Here is a 27258-nt window from a genome sequence, read left to right on the forward strand (position 1 = left end):
CTTTCCTTTGATTCCCCGAGGCCCCTGTTCCCCAAGGTCACCCTGAACACATCAGACACACTTTCTTTAAATGCAAAGAAGTCAAAAAAGGATGGGTGAATGGGAATCAATTAATTGTTTTTTTTTTTAATAGCAGGAATGACAAAAACACACTGAGAGGACAGTTATGGACTCATATTTTGGTGTTGGATGTTTAGATTATTTTAAATCTAGGCACACATTTGCAGACTTCTGCAGAATGGATTAAAATGTGTTTAGCAAGTCTTATCGGTAGCTGAAAGCATAGTCAAATTAGTCACACAAAAATTGGCACTTAAAAGGGGCAGAGAGTTTAATGCATGATGTAAGTTCCAATTCTGTGGAAAACTGTGTTTTCACTGGAGTTTTTTTTTTTTTTTTTGCAGACACAGATTCCATGACTGCCTAGCTATGGTATTATCCACAAAAAAACCCTGGTCATTCTTACCCACTCACCCAGCTCCCCTTTACTGCCCTTCTCTCCCTCATAACCTTTTGGGCCCTACAGAAACACACACACATACACAGACACAAACCCATGCAGTTAAAGGCAAACTTGTACAATATATTTCGCATAAAACACAACTTGATGAACCACTAGATGCATATTAAGAATTTTGATTCTCATAAGTCTTACATCCTCCCCAGGTTCTCCAGGTTGGCCTGTCTCCCCATTCTTGCCAGCTGTGCCCTCTGGTCCTGATCTCCCAGGTGGTCCTGGCATTCCAACGGATCCTGATCTTCCCTGGTAAAAGACAAAAGCAGGTTGTGCATAGCACATCTAGCATACATTTCATACATATACATATAGCACATGCTTTAGTATTTGATAGATACTGCAATGTTTAATTTTAGTTAGTCTATTAGTCATGTTCTATCAAGATCTAATGTGAGCTCTTTTTTTTATTTTTACAATAGCTCTTTTACTTGGAATCTTCCTGGTAACCTTCCAAATAAATGATCTCATAAATGCTCAGAGTGAACCATTAGTGCTATATAGCCTAACATATGCAAATAGAGGTAGGCGATATGACCAAAATCTTATATCACGCTATGAATACATTTATTTCACAATAACAATATGTATAGTAAATTTAGCTCTAAATCATTTTTTTATATAGTACCAAAAATTGTTCTTTTTTTTTTCATTTTGATAGATATTTAATAATTCGTGTCACCAATGTCAATATCACAAAAACTAATTAGCCTAAATAAATAAAAAAATAAAAAACTCAAGCTTACTGAAGACATGTAAACGGTCAGTGATGAAATAAGAACAAATAAACTAATTAAAAGCAATATGACAAAAATAACTACAATAGAACAAAACGCAACAAAGCTAGACCTACCTGAAAAACTTAAAGTGCGAAATAATAAATACATTGATCAAATGTATAAAAAACACTCTGTGGTGTTCACTGTGTAAATAAAATATACATTTTGTCCTTATTAAAGTTACAAAAAGTGATTTAGTCGAGCAGTGAGTGATATTTCCGTTTTGTTGTTTGATTAACATGAATGACTGCTGGAAAATTAGTCTGCTGTCACTTTAAGAGCTGCCCAGATCCAATGTTGAGAGAATCCTGTTACACAAATCCTTTCTATGCTTTCTCAACTGTTTACATTCACTTAAAACATGAATGACTGTGTTTACTAGGATACTTGCAATAACACAAAAAGGCATTTTGACACACACAAGTGTGTGTATTTAACCGTTCAATTGAGCTACTGTATATTCACTATTAAGAAATAGAAGAGGGCAGTTTTTTGTTGTTATTGTATTTTCTGTTCAAACTAAAAAGTTTTCTTGTCTTTTAAAATAACCAGTATTTAAAATTGTAAATCTGTGAGTATACATGAGAAGGGAGCCAAAAGAAGTTCAGATGAATGTCATTTTAGGAATGTCACATTTCCCTTGATGCCAAAGATTAAACTGAAACTGCTCTTATGATTTGAATGGCAACAAGCCTACATACGTCTTTGCTTTTGAATCAGCTGAAGTCTGAACAATGTAACTCTTGTTGACTTCATGCTTGTTGATGCTTGTCGACCCATTGAGGTAATCAAATTCTTTCTGAACCGTATCGTGTCTCTAAATGACTTGATCACACTTTTATGAAGCTGGCCAGTGCCCACCATGTTTCTCTATGTAACAGTGAGTTAGCATTTATCTGTCACCAGAGACGATTGTGTGATGAAGAGAGGAGACAGAGATACCTACAGGTTTCCCTCGCTCTCCCTTCCTCCCCTGTTTGCCTTGAACTCCAGGGGGGCCCTAAAAAAAGATAGATTAACTTTAAAAAAAAAACAGTCCTAAAAGTCCTAATATCTCATACAACATATGAATAGGTTTTTACACTGGGGTCAGAAACATTTTCAACGAAAAAATACGTAAAAAAGTAGGAATTTGACTTACACGTGGTCCATGATCTCCAAGTGGTCCCGAAGGTCCGGGTAATCCCTTTACTTGCTAAAATGGGGGGGGGGGGGGGTTTAATCTGCAGTGTGGTCATGTAACTCAATAGAGCTCTTAGTAAACGCAGACTAACTTACCGGCCACAATGACAGTAGTTTTTTGTAGAATTTCTTGTTCTGCAAGCAAAATGAAAAGTCTAAATAAGATGCTCTATCAAAACAACACAGTGTTTTCGTAGAATAAGAATGCCGGCAGCATTTAAATTTCAACTATTCAGAATCAGCTATGTTTCTTTGTTTTTATTTTTTTCATTTTTTATCTAAAATGAGGAAAAACATTGTTTTGCACCTTGAACACTTGCCACTCCTCTTCTGACGTGTCCCAGACTATGATAGCTGGCATGCCGGGGGGTCCAAACGGTCCTCTGTCCCCTGTCCGGCCCGTCCGGCCCATCACTCCTGCGTAGCCCTGCAGTGACACGCAAACACCCATTAGTTAGCATTAGCTCGACAGAAAAATGAACGTGACACACAATAAAGATTTCATTTAAAAAAGTGATTACAATTTATGTAAAATTATGATTATAATATTATTATTGGTTACATACTTTGTCTCCTTTTTCACCTGGAGGGCCTGGTAAGCCAGGTGGGCCTGGATACCCCTAAAAAAGCCATTGTAATAATGACATTGCGTGAGCTTAGAATTATAAGGTTCTATCTCCGTTTAGGGTAGTTCTGAGATATTGAGCATCAAAGTTTTTACATCCCAGCTGGCAAAACTGTTATGTAGTATAATCTTCTATTATAGCTTTATCTATTAATCTTTTTACAAAAATAACACCACACAGGCATTAATAAATACCTAATGGATCAGATTATGTCAAAAACTCAATTTCGACCAAAAGTGGAGATAGAACCTTATAATTCTAAGCTCACGATCGTAATAATGAGAATGTAAATATAATATAATATAATATAATATAATATAATATAATATAATATAATATAATATAATATAATATGTTTATTATTTAATGTCTGTCTATCTATCTATCTATCTATCTATCTATCTATCTATCTATCTATCTATCTATCTATCTATCTATCTATCTATCTATCTATCTATCTATCTATCTATCTATCTATCTATCTATCTATCTATCTATCTATCTATCTATCAAAACATCTCAGCACCGGCACTATCCAAATAGGCCCCAAAAAAAAAAAAAAAAAAAAAATAGGCCAAAAAATGGTCATGGCAACAATTAAAGCATTGACAATCTTAGTTTAAAAAAAATATTGCTAATTTTGTTAAGTACTACCTCCAAAGACTGCAGTACTCAGCAGACACACGTCTACCACAGGAGGGCGCAAGTGCTCAACTAATGACTCTCTCTCTCTCTCTCTCTCTCTCTCTCTCTCTCTCTCTCTCTCTCTCTCTCTCTCTCTCTCTCTCTCTCTCTCTCTCTCTCTCTCTCTCTTGTCAGTAATGAACTGTAAAGGATTATGTTGCTAAAACATAGAATATACATAACATAACGTAGATGCATGAAACAATAGGTTAACCATACATTAAATGGTTCAAAAATGGTATATAGTGTCAGTTCTACTCTTTTTCCCCCCTGTCTAGAACTGGCATTGTTAAATAAATTCTGCAATCCTGTTCCTCTTTTTAGGATAATATTTCTCTCTCAATGTCATACATTGAGTCAGTTTTTGTTCATAAGATCCATTCAGTAGAGGTAAATGACCCTTCTTCTCCTCTATTCCACACTTAATTGAATAATGCCTCAGCAAACTCAATTTCCTACAAAGGCTAGCAATGGGACTGAGATGACCATGTGGGTGAGAATCACAGTATTAGAGCAAGGAGAAAAAAGACCATCTCACTGTATTCATATATGTCATTCAAGGTTAAAATATGATAGAATCTATTCATGTCTGAATAGAAGATTGCCATTACTAAGATTGTATTGATTTTCTTGAACCTTCTATGAAATGCTGCATTTCTATCTATTTAAAATGGAACAGATGAGTGAAGTTAGCAGTAGCCTATATTAGTTTGAAACTTGCAAACACCATTAGCATATGTAGAGTAGTGTAAACCGTAAAGCCTTTAATTTTAATGACAGAAATGAATGTAAAGATGATGGAATGTTAATGAATTATAAGAGAGATAACCATTCTTACCCTTGGCCCTCTGAAACCCAGTGTTCGTACTAGACTTCCTTCTCTGTGTATGTTTCTCTGCATCTGATTGGCTTAGACAAAAAAAAAAAAAAAAAAAGAAGCCAATTAGTGAGACATTATTTTTATATTGTTTTTCTGCATTTCTTAGACATTGTTCATCATTTCTAAAATGAAGTATCAGATATAATGAGTAAAAAATGATGTGCAGGGAGAACTTTCTAGAGGCACAATATAATAAAGAAATAATAATAACAATAACAACATGTAAACACAACAACTTGGTGTCTCCATGGCCTCACTGAACTCCTCCCAGGCCCGAGTTTTTGCTTTCACAACCACCAGTCCGCTTGGCCTGCCGGTACCAGTCAGCTGCCTCATGTGTCCCACAAGCCAACCAGACCCGATAGGACTCCTTCTTCAGTTTGACGGCATTCTTTACTTCCGGTGTCCACCACCGGGTTTTGGAATTGCCACCTCAACAGGTACCGGAGACCTTACGGCCACAGCTCAGAGCAGCCGCTTCAACAATGGAGGTGGAGAACATGGCCCACTCGGACTCAATATCTCCAGCCTCCCTCGGGATCCGCTTGAGGCTCCGCCGGAGGTGGGAGTTGAAGATCTCTCTGACAGGAGACTGTGAAATGTTCCCAGCAGACCCTTACAGTACGCTTGGGTCTATCGAGTCTGGCCAGCTTCCTCCCCCGCCATCGGATCCAACTCACCACCAAGTGCTGATCAGTTGACCCTCTCTTCACCCGAGTGTCCAAGACATACGGTCACAAGTCAGATGAAACGACCACAAAGTCGATCATCGACCTACGGCCTATGCTTGAACATGGAGTTCGTTATGGACAAACTGTGGCTAGCACAAAAGTCCAATAACTGAACACCACTCGGGTTCAGGCCAGGGGGGCCCTTCCTCCCAATCACGCCCCTCCAGGTGTCACTGTCTCTGCCCACGTGAGCGTTGAAGTCCCCCAGTAGAACGATGGAGCCCCCAGTCAGAAAACTTTCCAGCACCCCTCCCAGAGACCCCAAGAAGGCCAGGTACTCTGCACTGCCGTTTGGCATGACAGTGAGAGATCTATCCCCGATCCGTAGGCGCACACTCTCAAGGAGTGTGGTTCCAGAGCCCAAGCCATGCGTAGAGGTGATCCCGACTATCTGTAGTCGCAACCTCTCAACCTCACGCACAATCTCAGGCTCCTTCCCCGCCAATGAGGTGACGTTCCACGTCCCTAGAGCTAGTTTCGGATCGGGTTGTCGAGGCCCCCGCCTTCGACTGCTGCCTGATCCTCTCAGCACCGGCCCCTTACGGTTCCTTCTGCAGGTGGTGAGCCCGGCCGGACCCCTTGGGGGGCACCAGGGACTCGCATACGAGCCCAAACCTCCAGGGTGGGGCCCCGGTTGCGCCATATCGGGCGACGTCACGGTCCTTGTTTTTTCTTCACTCTTAGTCTGACCCGTCGCCTAGGACCTGTTTGCCGTGCGAGACCCTACCAGGGGCATAAAACCCTGGACAAGATAGCTCCAAGGGTCGTTCGGGTACTCAAACCCCTCCACCACGTTAAGGTGGCAGTTCAAGGAGGGGTTGTGATTTAACTTAATTTAATTTAATCTTTACATTTAAAAACTGTTTAAATAATTGAAATATCCAATTATTTTGCTCACAGTCTTCACACTTTTTGGGGAAATCAACATATAGAACAAATGGCGTGCACACATATTAATTTAGGGTAGGAGAAAAAAAATATCATTGAAAACGTGTACTCTTCAGCTTTAAAAAAGTACTCTTTTTTTTCTTTTCTTTTTTCATTTTTACTTACAGCGGTTCTCTGTTGTTATACTTGGTGCAGTGGTAGGATGTCCTGGACAGGCAGCAATAGCACCTGAATAACAGTCATCAGTTTCTGATTCTCCATTCACAGATGCTTTTTGTTCACGTCTAATCTGTAAAGTCTCATCTGTATCTTTTATATTTTCTTGCTCTCTCTCTCTCAGTGCAGTACTTGCTTCCCCAGGGCTGAAAGTCACTCTGATTTCTTTATTCTTCTCCTGTGACTTTACTTTACTGACAGAGGTTCTGCCGGTGCTGGTTTCCGTTACATTGTTAAGGTTTTGAGGGGAACCACTTGGCGCTGTGATTGAATCCTCAATGGATTTTGTTTGAGACTTTTCATTGGCTGTTTTTAAAATATCAGTCAGAGGGACATTTGTGGCTGTGTTCATTGAAAAGGCTGTACTGTTCTTCAGAGTTGAAACAGATAACTGTGGTGTTGGCAAGGGCTTCTTCTTGGTTTGACCTTTGACCTCTGATTTGACTGCAGTGCTCATCTTGAAAGACTCTTCAGATTGTGGAACGTATCCACCTGCTGTTGAATTAATATTTCTCACCCTCATGGTCCGAGGTTGACACTCAGTGTCAAGCACCCCTGTGGACTCTGGAAAAAGAAAAGATTGAGTTGTTTTAATGGGTTGGACTGTGAGAGAGTAAATAAAAGCCTCCTTCTCGTCTATCCCACCTTCAATTGCCCTTTCTTGATAAAAACCAGATGATTCAGTCCATTCAGATTCCGTTTCATATGTAGTATCAGCTAGGCACCTCATTGTTGCCATCTCTAGGTAAGGTAATCTTTCCAAAGATCCACTTGCAAGGGTCTGCGAATCTGAAATTGCCCTTGGTACACTTAAATCATCAGGTGACGAAGGAAATGACATCATATGTTGGCTCATTTTTTTTCTTTTATCCTCAATTTCCACCATGGCAACAGAAGTAGAACCAGAGATGGCAACATTTGCTCCTTTTCCCTCGTCTTTTTCCTTGAAATAGCATTGAATAGAAACATACATATTTTAATATAGTTCAGGTTCAGAATATAGATTATGTACACCAATTCTAAAAAATCAACTCATGTTTAATATATCTGTTATATTGTTCTGGATTTGAAATGAAACGCTAAGAGATTTCCAGACTGCAGTGATCAAACACAGAGAAGTGCTGCGTCTCTTGAGTGTCACTTTTATGTCCAAAGTAAACTGAATTTTATCAGCTCATAAAGTTAGCACAGTGATGTCGACTGATTCATGATCCCCAGATCACCATAATAGAAAAACACATACATCCACATCAGACATTTTAAACTGATTTGGAGTTATTCTATTCTATTCTATTCTATTGTAACGCGAGTTATGTAATCAGATTACCATTTCAAGTAACTAGCAAAGTAACATTACTTTTAAAATATACGAGTTACATTTAACGCAAGTTACTTCCCATTTTTCCCATTTACTGACTGACACCTCTGCTGTCCCCATATTGAGAGAAATCAGGAGTTAGTGCAGAGGTGTTGTGTGCTCTGTGTAAATATGATTAAATATGTTATATCTTATCATATATGATACCAATACATTCTCACTCCCAACTCGCCACACATTGACGCTTCTTCAGTAATATTTTCGATGCAGGGAACATCATTGCTTTTAGTCGCTAGCCTTGTGCTTCAGATCAAGACCCATCCAAGTGTAACTCATGCAGGCCAGTGAGAGCTGTGCTATAAACCTCACTCCCTTGATCTCAAGAGGTACTCTAGTGGCTGGCGTTAGAGGGTTTGGTCTTTAATCTCCTTGTTAGAGCACCCGCCGAGACCATGGTTCAAATCCCGCTCGAAGCAGGTTGAGTAGAACCGGTTATATTTGATGCAGTGACCCGGATGGGAGTGAGGTTCAGGGGGATGAGTGTAACTGTCATAGGTCAGTAAGAGCTGTGCGTGTAAACCTCATTCCCCTGATCTCAAGAGGCGCTAGTGACTGATGCTAGAGGCATCTCTTTGTTAGAGTGTCCGCTTCCCACTCCAGAGACCACAGTCCGAGCGGGTCGAGTAGAACCAGTTACACAACTGTCAATATGTGACGAGTTAGGAGTGAGAACATGTTGTTGAACAAGATACACAAAAGCATGGTTTCATAAATACTTTAAGATTGTTCCATCTAAAAAGAACAAAGGTAATGTTAGTGAAGAGAAAGGTGAAAGGGAAATGAAGGTTCATTTTTACCTGTGACTCTTGGACACAGTGGGATTTGTGTTCAGGACAGTTGAGATCATCTTGAGTGGGGCCACCCAATACTAAGGTCATTTGCTGCATGATACTCTGTAAAGGATGACAACCATCTTTAGTCAGATAATGACTTTTGACTATCTATCTATCCATCCATCCATCCATCCATCTATCTATATCTTTCTATCATTCGTATGGGAATTGTTTGCTAAAACAATAATAATATAAGTCCTGCCTCAATAAACCCAGTGTTTGAATGCTCTCTCCCATGCGGCCGTCGAGCTGAAGGCACTCCTTTGACTGCTTAACAACCTGTGTTTGCTTTTCTCACATGGGCTCCAGAGCTCTCTGAACTTCACTTTCATTTCATACAGCCTGTGGTGTTGTTGGGGCTTGCTAGTTTGCATTGCAAAGAGAATTAGCTATTTTGTGCTAGCGCTCCAGCCGACATTGAACTTGGGCTGTGGTTGTCAGGGGCAACAGTCACATAAGAAAATATCAGTGACCATTAAACTATAGAGAGTGCACTGTATGTAACTGCTTAGTTGCTTTATTCTCAGTGTATTATTAAAGACACATGACATTTCATTTGTATGTAGTTCTTCGTCTGCTGGTCGAATGGGAACAAACTCAATTGTGTTCTCAACAATTAAAGCTGTATATATATATATATATATATATATATATATATATTCGATAGTTTTCATGTTTTTATATAATTTTATTCATTGGTTTGTTGAATAAACACAGTATTACTGGTTTATTACTGTATTATAGTATGTTTCATACAGTATCCCTTCAGTTACAACTAAAAACATACTGTCATGCTGAACATCTGAAAATCTTTTTTTTTAAATGTGTGTAGAAAAAAATTCAAATCTTGTTTTTTGATTGACGAAAAATCAAGAAAAATATCATGAATGAGATAATTCATGCATGAAATGGTTAAGAGAGATTTAAAGGCATTCCCAAATATTATAGAGATCATGAGTCGTAATTAATATACATCTTACAATACACTTCGCATAGAATATGGTATTATATTGTCACTTATTCCACTTTAAAACAGTATGTATTGTATGTAACTTGTTTACTCAACAGCTATAGCAAAGTATGACTCTGGCATTTTATTTTGTATATGTGTAAATGACTTTTGGCTCAAAACATTATAGTTACTCAGAATACATTGAAAAATGTCAAAATACATTGCAAAATGTCAAAATACATTACAAACAATCCCATTGTGAAATATTATTACAATCTAAAGTAACTGTTTTCTATTTTAATATTAAATTATTTTAAATGTAATGTATTCCTGTGATGACAGCTGAATTTTCAGCATCATTACTCCAGTCTTCAGTGACACATGATCCTTCAGAACTCATACTAATATGATGATTAGATGCTCAAGGAACATTTCTTATTATTGATGTTGAAGAGAGTTTAATATTTTTGTGAAAATGATCATTTATTTTCAGGATTTCTTATAAAAAATAAAACCTGTAGCTGTAGTGTGACTTTCTTGTCAATTAATTGTGTCAGATAAATACCTTAACCAAGTAAGTGTTTTGGTTTTCCCTCATATTGAAAGTTTTGGAGATTTTGGTTTAATCAGATTGACATCATTTTTGCCCATTATGAATACATTATTATAAAATGTTTACCAAAAGCACCCTCTGATTTTTTTTAGCAAGAGTGACAAGAAAGAGTGAGATATTCTCTTGGATTTGGAGGTTTAGCTCTGGTTTGTGAAAGCCTCTACCTATTCTCATCACAAGGGCCTCAGGCCTGGTCTGGGTCGATCAAACACACAGAACGCACAGCGTGCTCAAACCACATCAAAATACAGATGGAGAGACTCGTTCACCTGTGCTTGTCGAGACAAAAGTACTAAGACCAAGAGCCTGGTTTTGTGTGCCAATGCAGAAATAAAACTAGAACTATTCTACAAACAATAAAAAGAAGTTGTTTGTTCAAGCATTTGCAGTCAATAAGAGGATAGGAAGAAACACTTACTACGCAGTAGAGAAGTTTGAGCAGAATTTCGGAGTCCGGCATGGCTTCGGGGAGGCAGGCCGTTCTGTGAGTGCTTCAGAAGGAGGTATGATCAGTTTTTGACCCCTGGACAGCACTAAAACAGACCTGGACCTGGAGAAATGCCAGAGATGGGCTGTGCCATATACACACTCACTCCATGGCACAGCTTAAGCAATGTAGATCCCACTACATGAACAGGAGGAGGAGACCCTAACTATGCCCCTGATGAAGAGGGATCATAATACCCCCCACATGAACCAAAAATAAGGAAGGGTCACCACCACAACATAAACCCTGGGCCCTGAAGCACTTCTCTACAGGATCTTTTAACAGATCAAATGCCACATTGATGAGCATTGGATTGCAGATCCTTCATTAAAACGTACTGTTTATTCACCAGTGCCTTACATTGATCTTAGTGATTTATTGTTTAGTTCTGTTAGATCTAAAGCATGCAACTAATGTTTGATCTCCACAGTGCACAATCAATCATCACTATAGCTCTTTTTCCTAAGCATATACTGTACATGTGCTTGTCTTCTATTCACACTATATGATCCCAGTGAGGAATGTGACAAGGTGTTTATAGAAGTATCTAACTTACGGTAAAGGGTGTGAGGCATGGCTGTTTGGCTCCTCTCAGCGGTATGACTGGTCTAGACCTCTTCTACTCAATATTAATCGGTCCGGTCCTGTCCAAATGCGACACCACTGAAACTATGAACACAAATACAGTAGTTCAAAACCAATATATATCTCTAGAGAATTGTAGATTTGGTGGTTAACCTGCATTTCATATCATCAGACATTCTACACATAACTGTTGTTTGCAAATGTTGTGTCAAATTAACCCCACACTGAGAGGGTTTTCAGTGGAAATATCCTTTTAATGAACACTAGAATGCAAATGTGAATTTAAGTGGTGGTAAAAAAAAACATCACAGTAGAAACATAAAAAAGGGTATAATAAAAGTCTAAAAAACAAAAATAATATAAAAAATTAAATACTCTAGCCTTTATAATCAGTTGTTTACACATGTTGCAATCTCATAACAATGTTACTATGCAGATAAATTGGTGCTATTATTATGGAATACAGAATTTATAAAAGAAATAAAATAAAATACTGGATGCATCATTCTCTGTCTTTCACATGTGCATGTCTATAACAGTGGAATGTTGATGCAATGAATTACAAGATACAAAAATTCTAGTCTGAAATGAATTATAATGATAAAGAACAATAATAGAGATGAAAATATTTACTTTGGTAGCGTGTCTTTATGTCTCATGTAGCAACAGATCCAGGTGGCGATGAAAGAAAAAATTGCACCTGCACTTCTCAAACTCCTCCAACTGTCACTCTTCGTCAGAAAACCTAGTTCACACTTACACAACACACACACACACGGGTTCATACACTCACAAAATTCCAATGCACATAAAAAAAAAAACATAATTGGGGCTGTGAACAACCGATAATTATAAAAAGGCATTTTAACAGTCTGCGTCAGTACAGAAGATCAATTTTAGATCTGTGATGAATCAAAGTACTCCTGTTATATACACAGACTGATGCTTTCCCTACCCAGCTTCAGCTCACATACTAATGTTAGGTTTACCACAGAACTGAAAAGTACATTCAGTAAAAGAAAGTGACTGGGAAAGAAAGTCTACCTTTCTTGTAAAATCCAAACAAATAGAATCTCATCTTCAGTTATAAAAAAAATAATAGACTGTCATATCTGTAAATAAAAATACACAGCATTTAGGTAATCTGTCACCAATGATATTGTTTAGAAAACCTCATTACACAAAGTGACTGTGAAGTATGAGTAGCCTTCTTCCAATGCTGATATTTATGGATTTTTTACTGCTATTCTGGCAAAAAGAAAAGTGTTTATCATCATGATGTTGTCCCTTCTTAAAATGTGACAGCTCCTATATACAAACAAACAGACATGTGTGTATGTATCGGTTTAATGATTTTACCAGCAGATGGTCTGTCTCGCCTCAGCTCCCTCATATGCTGACCTGATGTAACAGACAGATTGGCAGCACCTGGAACAGGTTCAGCTCTATATAGCGATCTTGGCTTCACTCATCCATGAGCATCAAAGGCAGAACGCTTCACCTGCTAGTGAGATATCTCTATATGGACTCTTGTCAAACCCTGGTACAATATTTCCATCTGATCTCAGAGTCTTTCTCCACCCACAAACAGGGGGGTCAGTTTGGGTCAGTAACAGTTTAGAGTCAAGGCTGTTTTAATGTACTATTGCAGTGGGACAGGATCATTAATATCATAAAGAAACTGAGGTCTGTCCATATCTATCTAGCTATCTGTCCATCCTTCCGTTCGTCCGTCTATCCATCCATCCATCCATCCATCCATCCATCCATCCATCCATCCATCCATCCATCCATCCATCCATCCATCCATCCATCCATCCATCCATCCATCCATCCATCCATCCATCCATCCATCCATCCATCCATCCATCTATCTATCTATCTATCTATCTATCTATCTATCTATCTATCTATCTATCTATCCATCTATCGTGGGATCACTGGCATGTTTTTCCTCAGAAATGTTTCTAAAATTATCCTTACAGTCTAAGACTATATATTTTGCACGTCGTGGGCATTCTCACTTTTTGTTTCTACAGAAAAACAGATGGTTGGGCTTCCACGAAAGTGGGACAGGCCAAATATAGTCAGCAGCAGTAAATCATCATCCACAACACACTGCTGAAGCGCTATAGAGAATCTCACAGTTTGAAATTGAGTTTATAAATAAACTCGATACTGCCAATAGAGCCATAAAGAAGAAATAGTTTTCAACACCCTCAGAGCAATATGCTAGAGCACAGAATCAACTCTAACCACTGACATATGGTTTAGCATCAAATAAAAACTGTTAAACAAACCACACAAAGCCGAGATATAGGAAGAAGAGACTCTGCTGCAATGTTTTTTTTTATTTTTTATTTCATATAATTCACAAGGCAGCGACCCCCAGTAGGTCAGGTAGAACAAGTATCAAATACTCTCTATTCACATTCAGGAACATGTCAAGAAAACAAATTACAACACAACACATGGTACGGAAATTCTCTTGAGGGGCAACTGATCTTAAAATGTTTTTTTTTTATTAAGATGCTGGATATACAGAACCTAACCGAAGATGTTTTTTTTTTTTTTAAATAAAAATGCTATGCAATTATCTTTGCTTTTTTTCTTTGCAGTTTTTGAGGGGAATTGAGAGGGGAGGCCGGTCTGAAGTGGCATTTGGGTGAACATTACAACTGTTCCATATTTCCGCTACAATACTCTAAAGAATAATTTTACACGTTCTGCCCGTTTCCTACAGCTACATTTCAATCGCAACTCACCCACATTCGGGCTAAACATACATTTTGAATTTCTACAAATGCATTCTTAAGAGCAGCATTTCTGCTAGGCCAAGCACGTAAGAGGGAATTGATGCTTGCCATCAGTTTAAACTACAGGACTCGTTCAGTTTCTAAACTAAACAGAAATTCACAGTAAACATTACAAATGAACCCAAAGGCAACAAACGCTAATTGCAATTGCTTTCCCATTCTATTGATGGTGCTTGAGGGGTGAATCACACTAAAACATGTTCAGGTCATATTATACCCAACATTTTGTTGTTTATTGAAATGATACTTTGCATAGGAAGCAAGGAAACCTATTTTTGTACAATTAAGATTATTTGCATTGACATTTATTTTCATGACAATTTTTCTCCAAATTATCATCCAGAACTTTAGAGATTTTGTACAGTTTTAAAGAATCTTTATATAAGATTTTACAACATAAATACTTCACAACTAAATATGTTTTTGCATTTTGAAGCAACCCTTTTTACTTTTGTATTGTATTTACTGTACACAACATGTGTTACAATGCACATATTCGTAATGGCATTAAAATAGGGATTATATGCAAAATATAATTGCTTATTTCTATCCTCTTGGTTTTGGGATTTTGAAATAATGACCCAGACAGGCTTTGTGAGATTCACCCAAAGAGAGACTTTTAAGAGATGTTAAGGGCCAAGAAAAAACAGCTGGTTAAGAATAAAATGATAAGTCTAATCAAACATAACTTGGAGAGTGTGAACCATGTCCATTTCAAAGAGTTTGCATTACAAGTATAAAGGACATGGTTTGGTCATCATGTCACAAAAGATAACATCTTTAAGACAATTTAGGTTCTTTACAGAAAACATGGCTTGAAGACTTTTCAGTACATATACCGGATTTGTAATATTTACATATGGTACACGAGTCCTCCATTTAGACTCTATTGTTAAAGGCCAGGATGTCACCTGGATCCACTTGCATTAAACGTCATGCACAATTCATCAGGTCCTTCAAGTCCCTGTTACCTTCTCGGAATGTCAGTCATTATTATGATGATGTGTAGTTAAAGGGGTATTTACCTCTCGTCATGGACAGACTGAACATCACTGCATGCGTTCTGAGTGTGTGTACTGGAATGTATGTGTGTGTGTACCTCCTAAATGAACCAATGACATAGGTAGCAGAACAATCAGGATGTCAAAGCCCTGGTTACGCATCTGTTCTCTGCCCATCAGCCTCTAAAATTAAAAAGAAGTGGCATCCACATGTATGTTGCTCTATACCATGCTGGGAAAGGACTATGTAAACGCTGTCTTTGAAGACGCTGTCCTTATCGGCATTATACAGGTCTTCTGCTGATGGGACGTCTCAAAATGTTTAGGCAGGTTTGGAAACCTGAGTGCGTTCGGGCATGGCCCGAATCCTAATGACGAGTTTGGGTTCATCTGCATTAGCCTGTGCTTGATCTGCGAGGTGGGTCCAGAGAAAGTTTAAGGGCACAAACCTGATCTTTAACCTCAGTGTGCTCATGCTAGGACTGCTGATCATTACAGAATGTTTCCATTTCACCACAAGCAGGCTGTGATCTTCAGATCTTTAGTACGGTTCTTCTGAGAGGATTACACAACTCTGATCAGACTCCACATTCACAGATACACAAATAAACACACACAGGCATATTTTTCCTTAGACTGAGGCACAAAGTCCAGAGGCATCAATCCACCCTGTACGGTGACACAGAATCTTCTACACACCCCTAACACCGGTCATCCTCATCAGTGTCACTGAGAAGCTCACAGCCTGACGTCCCAGACGTAGCTTGTCCTAGTCGTTTACGTAAATGTCCATTAGGCACCTGCCAGGTGTGACGTAGTTGTGGGGCAGAACTGATGGTGTTGGAGCGGCCCAGGCTGGTTGCTATGGCAGCCTCGAAAGTGAGAGTCTCCTCCACACCGGTTGAGTCTGGACTGTTAACATCCTCTTGCAGTGTCAGGTATGGCTCTGAGATGTATCGTTGAGGGGTGGAGTGGGCCAGGGCGGTGCCAGGGCCAGACCCGGTTGGCTCCCCCCCTTCCTCTGCAGGCTTGGCCTTTGACCGAGCCTCCCCCAGCTCGGGATTGGCACGGCACACTAAAGGAGAGTAGGAGATGTGGGGCCGAGGACGAGAAGGTGTCTTTGGGAGTTGCCGACGCCCTCGAGGCGTCCCTGAATCAGAAGTGGAGGGAATTGGGCTGCTTGAACTATTTCCCTATAGGATTGTAGGGTAAATAGACAGACAAAAAGAAAAAAAAAAATGCATAATTAAAAGTCCTTCAATGTACACTGCCATTTGAAAGTTTGGGTTTGTGCGATTTTTTAATGTTTTTGAAAGTACCTTAGATCAGTGTTTCCCAACCCTGTTCCTGGCGGCACACCAACACTGCGTGTTTTCATTGTCTCCCTAATCAAACACACCTGACTCAACCCATCAGCTCATAATCAGGTGGGTTAATGAGCTGATGGGTTGAATCGGGTGTGTTTGATTAGGGAGACAAAGAAAACATGCAGTGTTGGTGTGCCGCCAGGAACAGGGTTGGGAAACACTGCCTTAGATCACAAGACTACAAAAATACAGTAAAAGTAGTCAAATTGTGAAATAGTATTACACTTTAAAATACCTGCTTTCTATTTTAATATATAATTTATTCCTGTGATGGCAAGGCTGAATTTTCATCAGCCATTATTCCAGTCTTGAGTGTTGCATGATCCTTGAGAAATCATTCCAATGTGCCGATTTGGTGATTTTTGTGGGGAAAAAAATCTTACCGACCACCAACTTTCTATTAGTAATAAGTTTGCATACCCTAGAAAACACTAAATATTCTGCTGGGTAAAAGTGCACGTGTCCTCACCGGCCTGAGGGTTGTGTGCTTCCTGCCCTCACTGGGTGACCGAGAGTGGTGTCTCTCCTGGGACTGACTCCTTTCCTCTGAGTTACATCGAGACACGTCTGGAGACAGCAGGTGTCTTCGCTCTTTAGACCGTCCTCTCTCCTTGTCCACTGGCTCCCGCAGGTTTGATCTGACAGCTGCACATGCACGAACATAAGCATATGTTGAGACATATGCAGACACAAAACACATATAAATGTGGCCTTGACCTGGGAATTGTCACAAGTCCAATATCATCGAAAGACTTGTATCATTAACTTTTTTCAATTTTACTATTGACATGGTACTTAAGTAGCCACGCTTCTGACAGCCCTACTGCAGACTCACCTCTGAAGCTTCTTTGTCTGGGTCTCTCCAGTCGGTCAGGGCTCACCCTCTCCAGAGAGAACTCTTCCTGCCAGTCACCATTCACACACTGATCACCAATCGTGGAGAATGAACGCTTCATCAGTTTGCTCTCTGAAGATACCTGCTGTACATGTGCCAAACACAAAAACACACAGAACACACAAAACACACATACACACCCAAAGAGCACACACGCATCAACAAACGGCCAAACACAGATACAAAAAACGAAACAAAGTCATTTTGTGGTTTAATATTTACAAACTCTCTCTCTTTGAAACCACGCATAGTGACATAACACTAAACAATGTAAATGAAATGAGTTTCTGAACGGAGTTCAAACAAAGGCAACCACCACCTCATAAGATCCCCTGCAGGAAAATACAGGTTGGTCAAGCTGGTTAAATTGATTGGTTTCTGGTAGCTGGTTACACCATAGGTTCCTACTAAATTAAACCACCAGTTCTAACCAGGTTGACCTTTAGACCTGTCCAAATGTCCATTTAATCAACCGTCCAAAATATTTGCCCATAAAGCATATACATATACCCATAACATTTATATTACTTTAATATTTATATAAATCATTTAAATATACTTAAAGGGTCACTCCACCTCTGGAAAGATGAATGTGTATTTAAAATGGGTAATTTATGTAGAAGAAATGTGAAATTATTTTTGAATTTGGAGCTTTCTAGACGGAGAAAAGCCAGAAAATGTATTTTTGGCTTATGTGGATGAAAGACAACAAGTCCCAGAATGCACTTGCTTCGCTGCCCTAGGAGGCCACGCCTACCGGTAACAGCGCAGTAGGGTAAACAACAGTTTAGTCCTACTAGTGAGTTTCCGCGGTGATTCTGCCCGAAAATGTGTTTCGAGATAACCAAAAATGTCCGGGATTCGGCTTTTGCGTTCTACAGTCGGCATTCATCATGTTTACTGTGGCGAGCAGGACGAGAGATGGCCGTGTGGAGAACGGCACGAGGCCGGTGATTACCGATGAGTGACACCTGTGAGAATTAAGTTACCGGTCTTGTCAGTGGCTTAACTTTGCTTTAAAAAGTGGGTGGGACAGGTGTGTTTTTGGGGGGGTAATACAATGCTAAATCATAAATCAGATGTACACCTATGTGCAATAACATATCGATGTCCAGAAATTGATTAAAATAGTACATTCTGTTTAATTTGTCATTTAATAAGATGTAATTTGTGTTGGTGTGTCGAGTGGCAGAACTTTTGCCAAGCGTGACAGAGATTCTGGGTTCTATCCGCACTCGTATATATATTTTTTTTTTCTCTCATTAAAACCAATTTTGTTTATAAATTGTGTGTTTGTGTGTAGTTTACTCTGGTGGGAGTGTCCCTTTAAATATAACAATATTAGAATTATTTTACCATAATTAATATTTATTTTAAACGCTATGATTTCATAATAATATTTGCATGATTACATAAACATGTTACCACTCAAATCAGAATATTTAGATTTTCCAACAGCGTAAGCCATCAAAGTCCCATCAAATAACTACACCTTTCTACACACATCTTCCATTCCCTCTTTGGGACCAACGCCAACACTAATGCTAACCACAGTGCAGTCTAGGCTAACACAGGTAGTACCTGTGGCTCTACCTCCAGGCGAGGCATGGAAGAGGCTCGGATAGAGACGCCTCTCCCTGGCACTTGCAGAGGATCGGCCTGCATGCTACTGGGGCACATCACACTGCTAAATTCTTTGTGCTCTGGCACCTACGCAGTTAGAGAGAGAAAAAACGGGGAGGAGGAAGAGACATTCAATCTTACTAAAAAATATATATATTTAGCAGCTCTAAATATCATTGCATCAAATGCCCATTCGTTCTATCCACCACCAGAAGTGGACAATGTAATAATCCTAATGTAACAACCTGGCTAATATTATACTCTTTTAGAGATAAGAAAAGATAAGTTTATATTCAAAAAGATAGAGTAGAGGAAAAGTAAAGTGGCAAGAGCGAAGCACCATAAACACAACATGGAGCCATTACGCATAAGCAACTCATAGGGGGTGTAGAGAGTTTCAAAGCAGAAGCCGCACATATTGGACATACTCACAAGTGCTCTTGCACAAAAGAATTTCAAACATAAACCAACTTAAAATCCCTTAAGACATCTAGCATTATATCAAAGCTCACGGAAGAGAGGCAAAAAAAAAAAAAAAAAAGCTACCAAGAGTGGAAGAAAATAAGAGTGTAGATAAGAGCACAGAAAGACTGTATAACTGATCACTGGTTATATAAGTGATGGATGTTATCTTGACCTAGCAGTCTAACCTTGAGAAACCACATCAATACACCCTTCTGAACCTTAAAAAAAACACCTCTCTAAAATCTCTTCCTTTACGAGGCCAGAAGGAAAATAATAAAGGGATGGCAATAAAGCTGCAAAATGTGAAAAGAAAATGAGACAGGAAATGTAGATGTCTCATGCAAGATTTTGAACCAGAGAGGTGATGTCCATGCAGATGACTTCATGATAGATTAGTCAGATTTGTATCTCATGATTAAGATTTACCAAAGATGATTTTTTTTTATGCTGGGGGAAATTACTTCTATATGCTTTAGTGTGGCAGCCACTCAATTAATGAAGTGATTTACATATGGCGTGGGATTTTGATCAAATCTGGACAGTGTTGAAATCTCTTGCTGTGAACAATTTTATTATAGCTTAAACGAATCTACTCGCTTTTGAAAATCTGACAAACCATTGCCAGACATCTTAAAAACAATAGAAAAAGATTTTAAAGTTGGAGTTTTGTGACTTTTAGTCCAAGTTCACAAAATAAACTTTCAGCACATAACTGACAATGGACATTTGAATTAGAAATTTAACAACCCAGAGTCAATTATTTTACTTATATCACTGTTGTTGTTTATTTTAGTTGCCTACATAAGCATACACACTACCCACAGTATCAGACACAGTCTCAATTAAAGTTTGTGCTTTGGCAATCACATCGCAAATGTGTTTATAATCCTAAAATTTTCACAAATGGATCAGTGTCTTTGGCTGTGTGGTATTCAGACCCTACAACCTTTTGTAACTGTTTTATAACCTGAATTATTCATAAACCGTCATGGAATAAAAAATTGAGCATAAGCTTGAATTCACATACTGTTTGAGAATTTTAAATGGATAGTGAATTTGAATGTTTCACAAAACAAAGTATCAATCAGGTATTCCATGCACATATGTAAAACAATGAATAAAATGCAAGACAAGTCGAGGCTTACTGTGGCAATATGTCTGAGATATGTCTGTCTGTGTATTTAGGATTTAGCTTCTCCTACCATGCTCTGGAGGTGATAGTGGTGTTGGTATTCCTCCCTCTCCTCCATGCTGTCTTGGCCCAAGGGCTGCATGAAGAAATCTTGAGGGGAGATGGGACTCAGTGCCACAAACCCACCCCTAGTGCTGAACAAACAACAGATATACTTTGTCAATTATGCTCATGTTGGTTAGCACCACAAATGTGTCACCAAATATGGTTTGTTTTGGGGGATCAGCCAAAACAACCCTTTTTCCAGGCGGTGTTTTTTTTTAAAAAAAGGAAAAGTTGTCTGTTCCCTGCCAGAGCTTTTCATTTTCACCAATATTTTATGGCCCCCAGAATTTTGTTGTATGAATATCTGAACATGCAATATATAAAAAGAAAGAATAGACCCTCTGCTTTTAAACAACAACAACAACAACAACAACAAAAAAAATTATTCTAGCTTCATGCATTCTTTTTTTTTTATCAATGCTTGAATGTAAGTAAGTTTTATAAAAAAAAAGCAACATTTTGAGCAAAAAGCTGATAAAATTGCATTTTTGTCAATGACTACGTCTGGATCAGATTCAGACCAATGATCAAAGCATTTTTGATGGTATAGATAACTTCCATCAACACCCTCAAAGCTTGCACAGTCATATATATTTCATCTTGGGTCAACATTTCATTCACTAAAGTTATTCTTTTATATGCTATTTATTGTTGGTGATTGCATTATTTTACATATGGATATGTGATTACATATGCTATCGCTTGTTTCTGCATCTCCGCCTGTGTTTTGATCAGGAGATTCAGTTCGGAAAGAAAAAAAACAGAAAGCCGTAAAAAAGGGGACGCACTACCTAATAAAAGACGAGAAAACTCGTAAATGCCAGGGAAAGAGTTAATAATTGAATCTAAAACAAATACATCCTAAAAACTAAATATAAAAATATCTATCCATATTTATATAAAAACACAAAAACACAAAACAAGATTGATAAAACTGAACTAAAACAGAAAATTTGAAAATAAAATCTAACTCAAAATATCAACAAAAAATATAATAGTATATCAATTATATTAAAATAACAACAGTGCAGACAAAATACAGGGCCAATATAAGTACACACACACATAAACACACACACAGACACACACAACATGCACAATTACAGAGCAGATCCTGCACTGTGGGACAGGAACGGCATAGCCTTGGCACTGCAGAGAATGTCCTGTGGCAGTGAGGATGCATCCATGCGTTGGAACATCGGCGCATGTTTCTGAAAGACAACATTAGATGGTCAGCACAATCTCTCCAGTGACACAGTGACCTAGTTCCCCACAAAGCAGCACATCTTTCCAGCTTTAGGAAGTATAGCGGAAATACGAGGGTGTTTCTGTTGTGTCTATTCAGGACCCAGTTATATGTTGCTTATATAAGCTGATTCAATTGGCCTAAAGTTGTGTGTCAGCTGTTCTTTAGCTCTCGAGTTCTTGTTGCAGGAGGTAAAATACATCTCTACCTGTTCTTCAAGCTGTTGACGGAGCTTCTTAGCTTTGTTCTGCTTGTAGTAGTCCATGATCATCATAGCTGCATAGATCTTCCCAATGGTCATGTCACTGGCTGCAAAAAAAGTTTTGCTTATTGTAGAAAACATTTAAATGCAGGGTGCAAATTACAATCACTTTTAGGGGCCAAACTAGTACATTCTAGTACATCTAGTACACGCAAGTACAACTTTCACAACCAAGGTGAATTATACTGATAAAAAAATATAAGACGGTGTTCAAGCTTTAAGAATACAAAAACCTGCCCTACAGGATCTCTCACCTTTGTTAATGGGTACAAGAAAATCAAGAGATTTCTGGGAGAGGTGTGGCCAGATGACACTGATTTCCTTCTGCAATTCTACATCCATCTGACCCCTGTCCTCACCTCCTGTTACACCATTGAACCATTAGAAACAGTTAAACAAACATTATTGTGCAAAAAAAAAAAAAAAGAGTAAGTTTGATTCTTAAGGAAGTGGAAATGATCAGTGATGCCAACCTCGAGCGATTTTAATGTCCAGTGCCGTGCGTATCAGGGCCATAAGTGTGGAGGTGAAATGAACGGACATGTCCTCATCCACTGGCATGTTCATCAGAACCAACCGCTAAGAGCAAGTCACCACCAGGACAAAATACAAATTAAATTCAAGAATTGCAAAGCTAAAATTGAGTGTGCATTTTTTTTTTAAATACTCATCTACAGGTAGGTTTAGTTGTTGTATAACTTTTACAATTAACACAAAGAAGTCACAACACAGTTGAAACACATATATTAGATAGAGACAGAGAAGAAATATATGCAAGTTTGAAGGATCACACTTTATGAATATGCCCTTTGCAATATGTCTTGAACATGGGAATAAGCGTCAGGGTTATGCCATTGTTTTGAAGACATTAGGGTGACATATTCAAATAAAGTATCATTGGTGGATGTACAGGGACTTTATGGTAGGATGATTAAAAGACAATGACAAACAATAACATCACTGATAGTCTATGAAATATAACTATATAGTTATATGTATCGCAATTATTTGACATTCAGTGGCCAAAAAACACAGCATCAAGAGTTATCTGCAAACAAATGATACTAAAACTTCTCGTCACTTGGATAGATATTCTTTTAAATAATACAAAAATATATTTTTACGTAACGATATCCATATACTTTGGCTTAAGTGTCCAAATACTTTGAGTAAATAAAGTATTTATAAATACAAATAAATAATTGAGGCCACTGTAATTACATCTTTAGCTTGAGCCTCTTGAAAACAAGCAGACTTCATTTAAATTGTAATACTGCAGACTACCTTATACGCCAATTTGGAGGGGCATTTCTTGCCCAGACCAAGCGGTGGCGACATGCAGGTCAGCATCTCGTACATATCAGTGTAATGAATACGGCCACTGGGAGAGGGTAGTCACCAGGGGCAATGTGATGAAGAGGAGGAGGAGGAAGAAGAATTGGGCATTCCCAAGGAACGAGGGAGGAGAGGAAGTTTGGCGTGGAGGAAAATAGGAAACAACAGAAAAGATAGAGGAAGAAGGAAGAGACAGGAAAGGGAAGGTCATTTAAATGTGTTTCATACTTAAGAAAAGAAAAACGGTCAAAAGGGAAACTGATTAAACATAGAGGTGAGGCCAGGTGGAGGTTTTTCTATGCAACGCAGGCATAGAAGAGGCTATAGGAGAGAAAATATTAAAACAGCCAAAGATCTGAAGAGTCAAGCAGGTGGATCCGAGGGCTTGAAAGGGTGTGTTGAACAAGAAACCCTACTATTAGTATAATACATGAACCCACAGCGCTATATTTGCTAAGGGTCAGAAATTAGCAGGGACTTTGGGCAAAAATGGCAACAAAATTAATATTTCACTGTCATGAATTCCTGAAGTTTAATTTTTAACATCAGATGTATTTTGTGAATTTTTTATGATCTAGTTAATTATTTAGATTATATTTTAATGAGATGGAAAAAAAAATCATACAATATAATATAAAAACGTAGTTGTTTTAGTTTAGATACATCTTCTGATGCTACTTGGACACATCCTCAGTGAACCAACGGGTCTTTAATAGACTCTAGACCAGGCAACCCAACCAGGGATGATCAGACCAAAATAAATATACCACCATAAAGTAAAATAAGACAAGTAGCAAATATATCCCTTGGAAATTTAAAGAAATTTTCTGACGCTGAGGTAGATCAGGGGCATAATCTTCTCTTGATTTACAAACAGGTGAGACAATGGTGAACATGAGGAGTCTGCCCTCCTCTAACCTTAAAACCACATTTATGGAATTATGTTCACTAAAAGCCCAAAATCCAATTCATACACAGAGAGACTGAATCCCTACTGACATCCGTTGGCAGTGTTAGACATTATCTAATGGAGCTCAATGATGGATGGCTCTCAGTGTCATTAACTGCAGCAGTTATTCACACTTCAGGAGCGGGATGCGCTGTCTCTGTGTGACCTGAGCTCTTGTCTCTAGCAGTCTTTGACCCGGTGGAAAGTAGCACTGGAGTGAATCACAGGAACGAGAGGGGAGTAAGGGGTGGTAGCTAGAAAAGAAGTGGGGAATGATAAAAGAATAGGAGGAGAAAGAGAGAGGCAAAGGGGTAGTTTTTTCGTGGGTGAGCCAAACCTTGCATGCCACCCTGTAGGGACAATTCTTTCCAAAGCCCAGCGGAGGTGATATTGAGCGTACTACTTTGTACATCTCCTTATAGTGTAGTTTTCCACTGGAGAAGGAAATACTGTCCGTTAATGGTAAATAGACAATGTCCTGTTGAATGTAGGAGTGGTCATTTTTCATGAAATAGAGTTTAAAGGGGTCATATCATACATTTGTTTTTGTTTTTTTTCACCAAAAATTATATGGTTATATAAATCCTTATATGGTTCATGACCATTTTAAGCCATCTCTCTGAACCATTGGTATAAAGCGCACAACGCAAGTGCACTTAGGGCGTGTCCGAATCTAGTTTTGCAAAGTTTAATGATGGGAGAAATGATCGGTGCGCATGGTCTAAAGGGTTGTCCCTATTATTTTAATGAGTAATACTGTAGGTGTGTTTTGGGTGTAACGTGAAAAAAAAACAACAACAAAAAACAATCAGAGTGTAATTTCCCGTTCTCTTTAAAAGTCAGTTGCATGATGGGTTGCTAATTTTACAGTACATGATGGAATTTGTGGACCCGTCTATATGTGCACTTACGCACTCGTTTAAATAACAAACAAAATGAAATGCTGCACCATTGACTTTCGACAAGGTTTCAGTTGGTCAATGGTGCAGTCTATTTCAGTTGCCTCAAAATTGTTGCTGGGTGCCAAAAAAATGTTGCTACGTGCCAACAAAGCACCTGAACACACCTCATTTTCAGACCAGCATGCCCATGCCCAAAAAAGATAAGTACGTCAGGCTGAAAACAGCAAAACACACTTGCGCCATGCATGGCGCTGCATTGCACTGGATTGCATGATAGGGCCCTTAGAATCAAACATGGCATTCTTTGTTGCTGTAAAGCAAATGCTCAGAATGACTAATTTCCGCAGCTTTGACCCAGTAAATAAAATGTGAATTCCGCAAACAAATTGTTTTTTTTTATATTGAACTCTTATGTCAAAATAAAAAAGAAACTTGATTGTCCATGATACAACCCCTTTAAATCATCCTACAGTGTTTTTAAATTTGTGTGAAGAGCAACACAAAAGCATTACTGACAATTTCGAAACAAAATTAAAAATTCATTCTAAAAATTGCATTTATGGAGCATACGTGTATAACACCCAACTGTTAACAAACATCTGTATAAGTTATAATTTAATATACTGTTAAATTATATATAATAAATATAATATTTTTTGCAGAATAAGAAAAATGTAGTATATCATCTAATTTTTTTAACATTTGTATTGCATTTGATCAACTGAAAAGAGTGGAAAGCTGCATCTCTCACCATGCTGCGCGGTCATACTCTCCCCAGATCCGTATAAACTCATCCAAGTGGTGAGGACCCAGAATGGACGAGTCACGTGTCAGGTACTCAAAATTATCCATGATCACAGCTACAAACAAATTCAGCATCTGAAAGAGAAATAGAGATGTGTAAATTAACTTTGAAAAACATGTAAAATTGCACAAGTTGCCAAGTGAGCTTAAAGGCCTGTTCACACCAAGGACCATAACAATAATGATAATAATAAAGAATTATTGTGTAAAAATTATTCTAAATATAAAAGAATAGCAACGTGCACACTAAAACTATAACGGCACAAAGACACTATCGTTGTTTTTTCATTTATTCCAGCAGATGACAATAAAAACATCGACAGCCAATCAGAATTAATTTTTTTCGCTTTAAAGAGCTCAAGCATTTAAAGGGGCAGGGATGAACGGTGGTCTTAAGAGTGTTAAGCACTGGCAGAGATTAATGTTTTCCTTCATTTTATTATTATTATTATTATTTATTTATTTTAACTTTTAAAATCTTGCAGTATATATTTTATGTCCCAATAAATGTATTTTATAATATATATATATATATATATATATATATATATATATATATATATGGATTTGGGGTGAACAGGCCTTAAGGTTGTGGGTTTAAGTGTAAAGGTTTGTAATGATGTGTATTCATTAAACTGTATAGCTTCTCACCAAAAAAGAACTGAAGAAGATGAAGGATACAAAGTAGAAGTATGCAAAGTCGGTTCCACAATCTTTTTTTATCCCCTTTGTTAAGTTGCTGAGAGGAATTGAGTTGTCTATTTCACACTCCTTCTCTCCTAAACACGATAACATGATTTCCTGCCATGACTCACCTGTTGCACTCCTAAACACATACACACATATATGTATATCATACATTAAGACACATTTATTCATCCCCAAACGGTAGTCTGATTCATTATATTGGTTTTATAGTGAAATAATTAATATATATAAAAACATGTAGCACTTGTTTTTAACAACAAAAAGAAAGAACATTAAAACAGATGCAGAAATTATAAACAT

The 27258-nt window shown here is 38.2% G+C and overlaps 2 protein-coding genes across 18 annotated transcripts in view; both read right to left on the minus strand.

Moving 5' to 3' along the window:
- Positions 1-427: 427 nt before the first annotated feature.
- Positions 428-10791, minus strand: LOC148973744 (uncharacterized). The gene is made up of 12 exons (XM_089119189.1): positions 10695-10791; positions 8676-8771; positions 7146-7443; positions 6450-7064; positions 4624-4694; positions 3042-3095; positions 2783-2902; positions 2572-2610; positions 2435-2488; positions 2240-2293; positions 656-763; positions 428-520 (listed from the first exon to the last, which is right to left on the minus strand). Exons 1-12 carry the CDS (start codon positions 10734-10736, stop codon positions 428-430), a joined length of 1644 nt encoding a protein of 547 aa, XP_088975315.1. The 5' UTR covers positions 10737-10791.
- A 2872-nt stretch (positions 10792-13663) lies between these two features.
- Positions 13664-27258, minus strand: part of cacna1ea (calcium voltage-gated channel subunit alpha1 Ea) — a 126961-nt gene continuing 113366 nt past the window's right edge. For 8 of the 17 annotated variants that reach the window (XM_039663000.2, XM_089119785.1, XM_039662774.2 and 5 more), the window contains 12 exons: positions 26902-27076; positions 26198-26325; positions 23545-23641; positions 22734-22839; positions 22515-22622; positions 22207-22307; positions 21857-21963; positions 20718-20841; positions 19009-19137; positions 17368-17512; positions 17002-17177; positions 13664-16358 (listed from right to left, as the gene is read on the minus strand). In XM_039663000.2, the coding sequence (XP_039518934.2) occupies positions 15867-16358; positions 17002-17177; positions 17368-17512; positions 19009-19137; positions 20718-20841; positions 21857-21963; positions 22207-22307; positions 22515-22622; positions 22734-22839; positions 23545-23641; positions 26198-26325; positions 26902-27076 (1888 nt within the window). In that variant the 3' untranslated portion in view covers positions 13664-15866. Of the gene's footprint in view, positions 16359-17001; positions 17178-17367; positions 17513-19008; positions 19138-20717; positions 20842-21856; positions 21964-22206; positions 22308-22514; positions 22623-22733; positions 22840-23544; positions 23642-24881; positions 24979-26197; positions 26326-26901; positions 27077-27258 lie in introns of all 17 variants that reach the window. The other 9 variants (XM_089119784.1, XM_089119780.1, XM_039663333.2 and 6 more) reach the window with 3 other exon arrangements.

The sequence above is a fragment of the Pimephales promelas genome, chromosome 14 (genome assembly GCF_988280905.1).
Source record: "Pimephales promelas chromosome 14, fPimPro1.hap1.1, whole genome shotgun sequence".
Classification (NCBI taxonomy): Eukaryota; Metazoa; Chordata; class Actinopteri; order Cypriniformes; family Leuciscidae; genus Pimephales; species Pimephales promelas.

Excerpts from the sequence above, each read along its gene's own strand:
- LOC148973744 (XM_089119189.1), bottom strand. The coding sequence starts at position 10,736 with ATGCCGGACTCCGAAATTCTGCTCAAACTTCTCTACTGCGTA. Across the intron at positions 7,444-8,675 it reads ACTGTGTCCAAGAGTCACAG|GAAAAAGACGAGGGAAAAGG; the intron begins GTAAAAATGAAC and ends TGCTATTTCAAG. Across the intron at positions 4,695-6,449 it reads TATAACAACAGAGAACCGCT|CCAATCAGATGCAGAGAAAC; the intron begins GTAAGTAAAAAT and ends TTTTTGTCTAAG.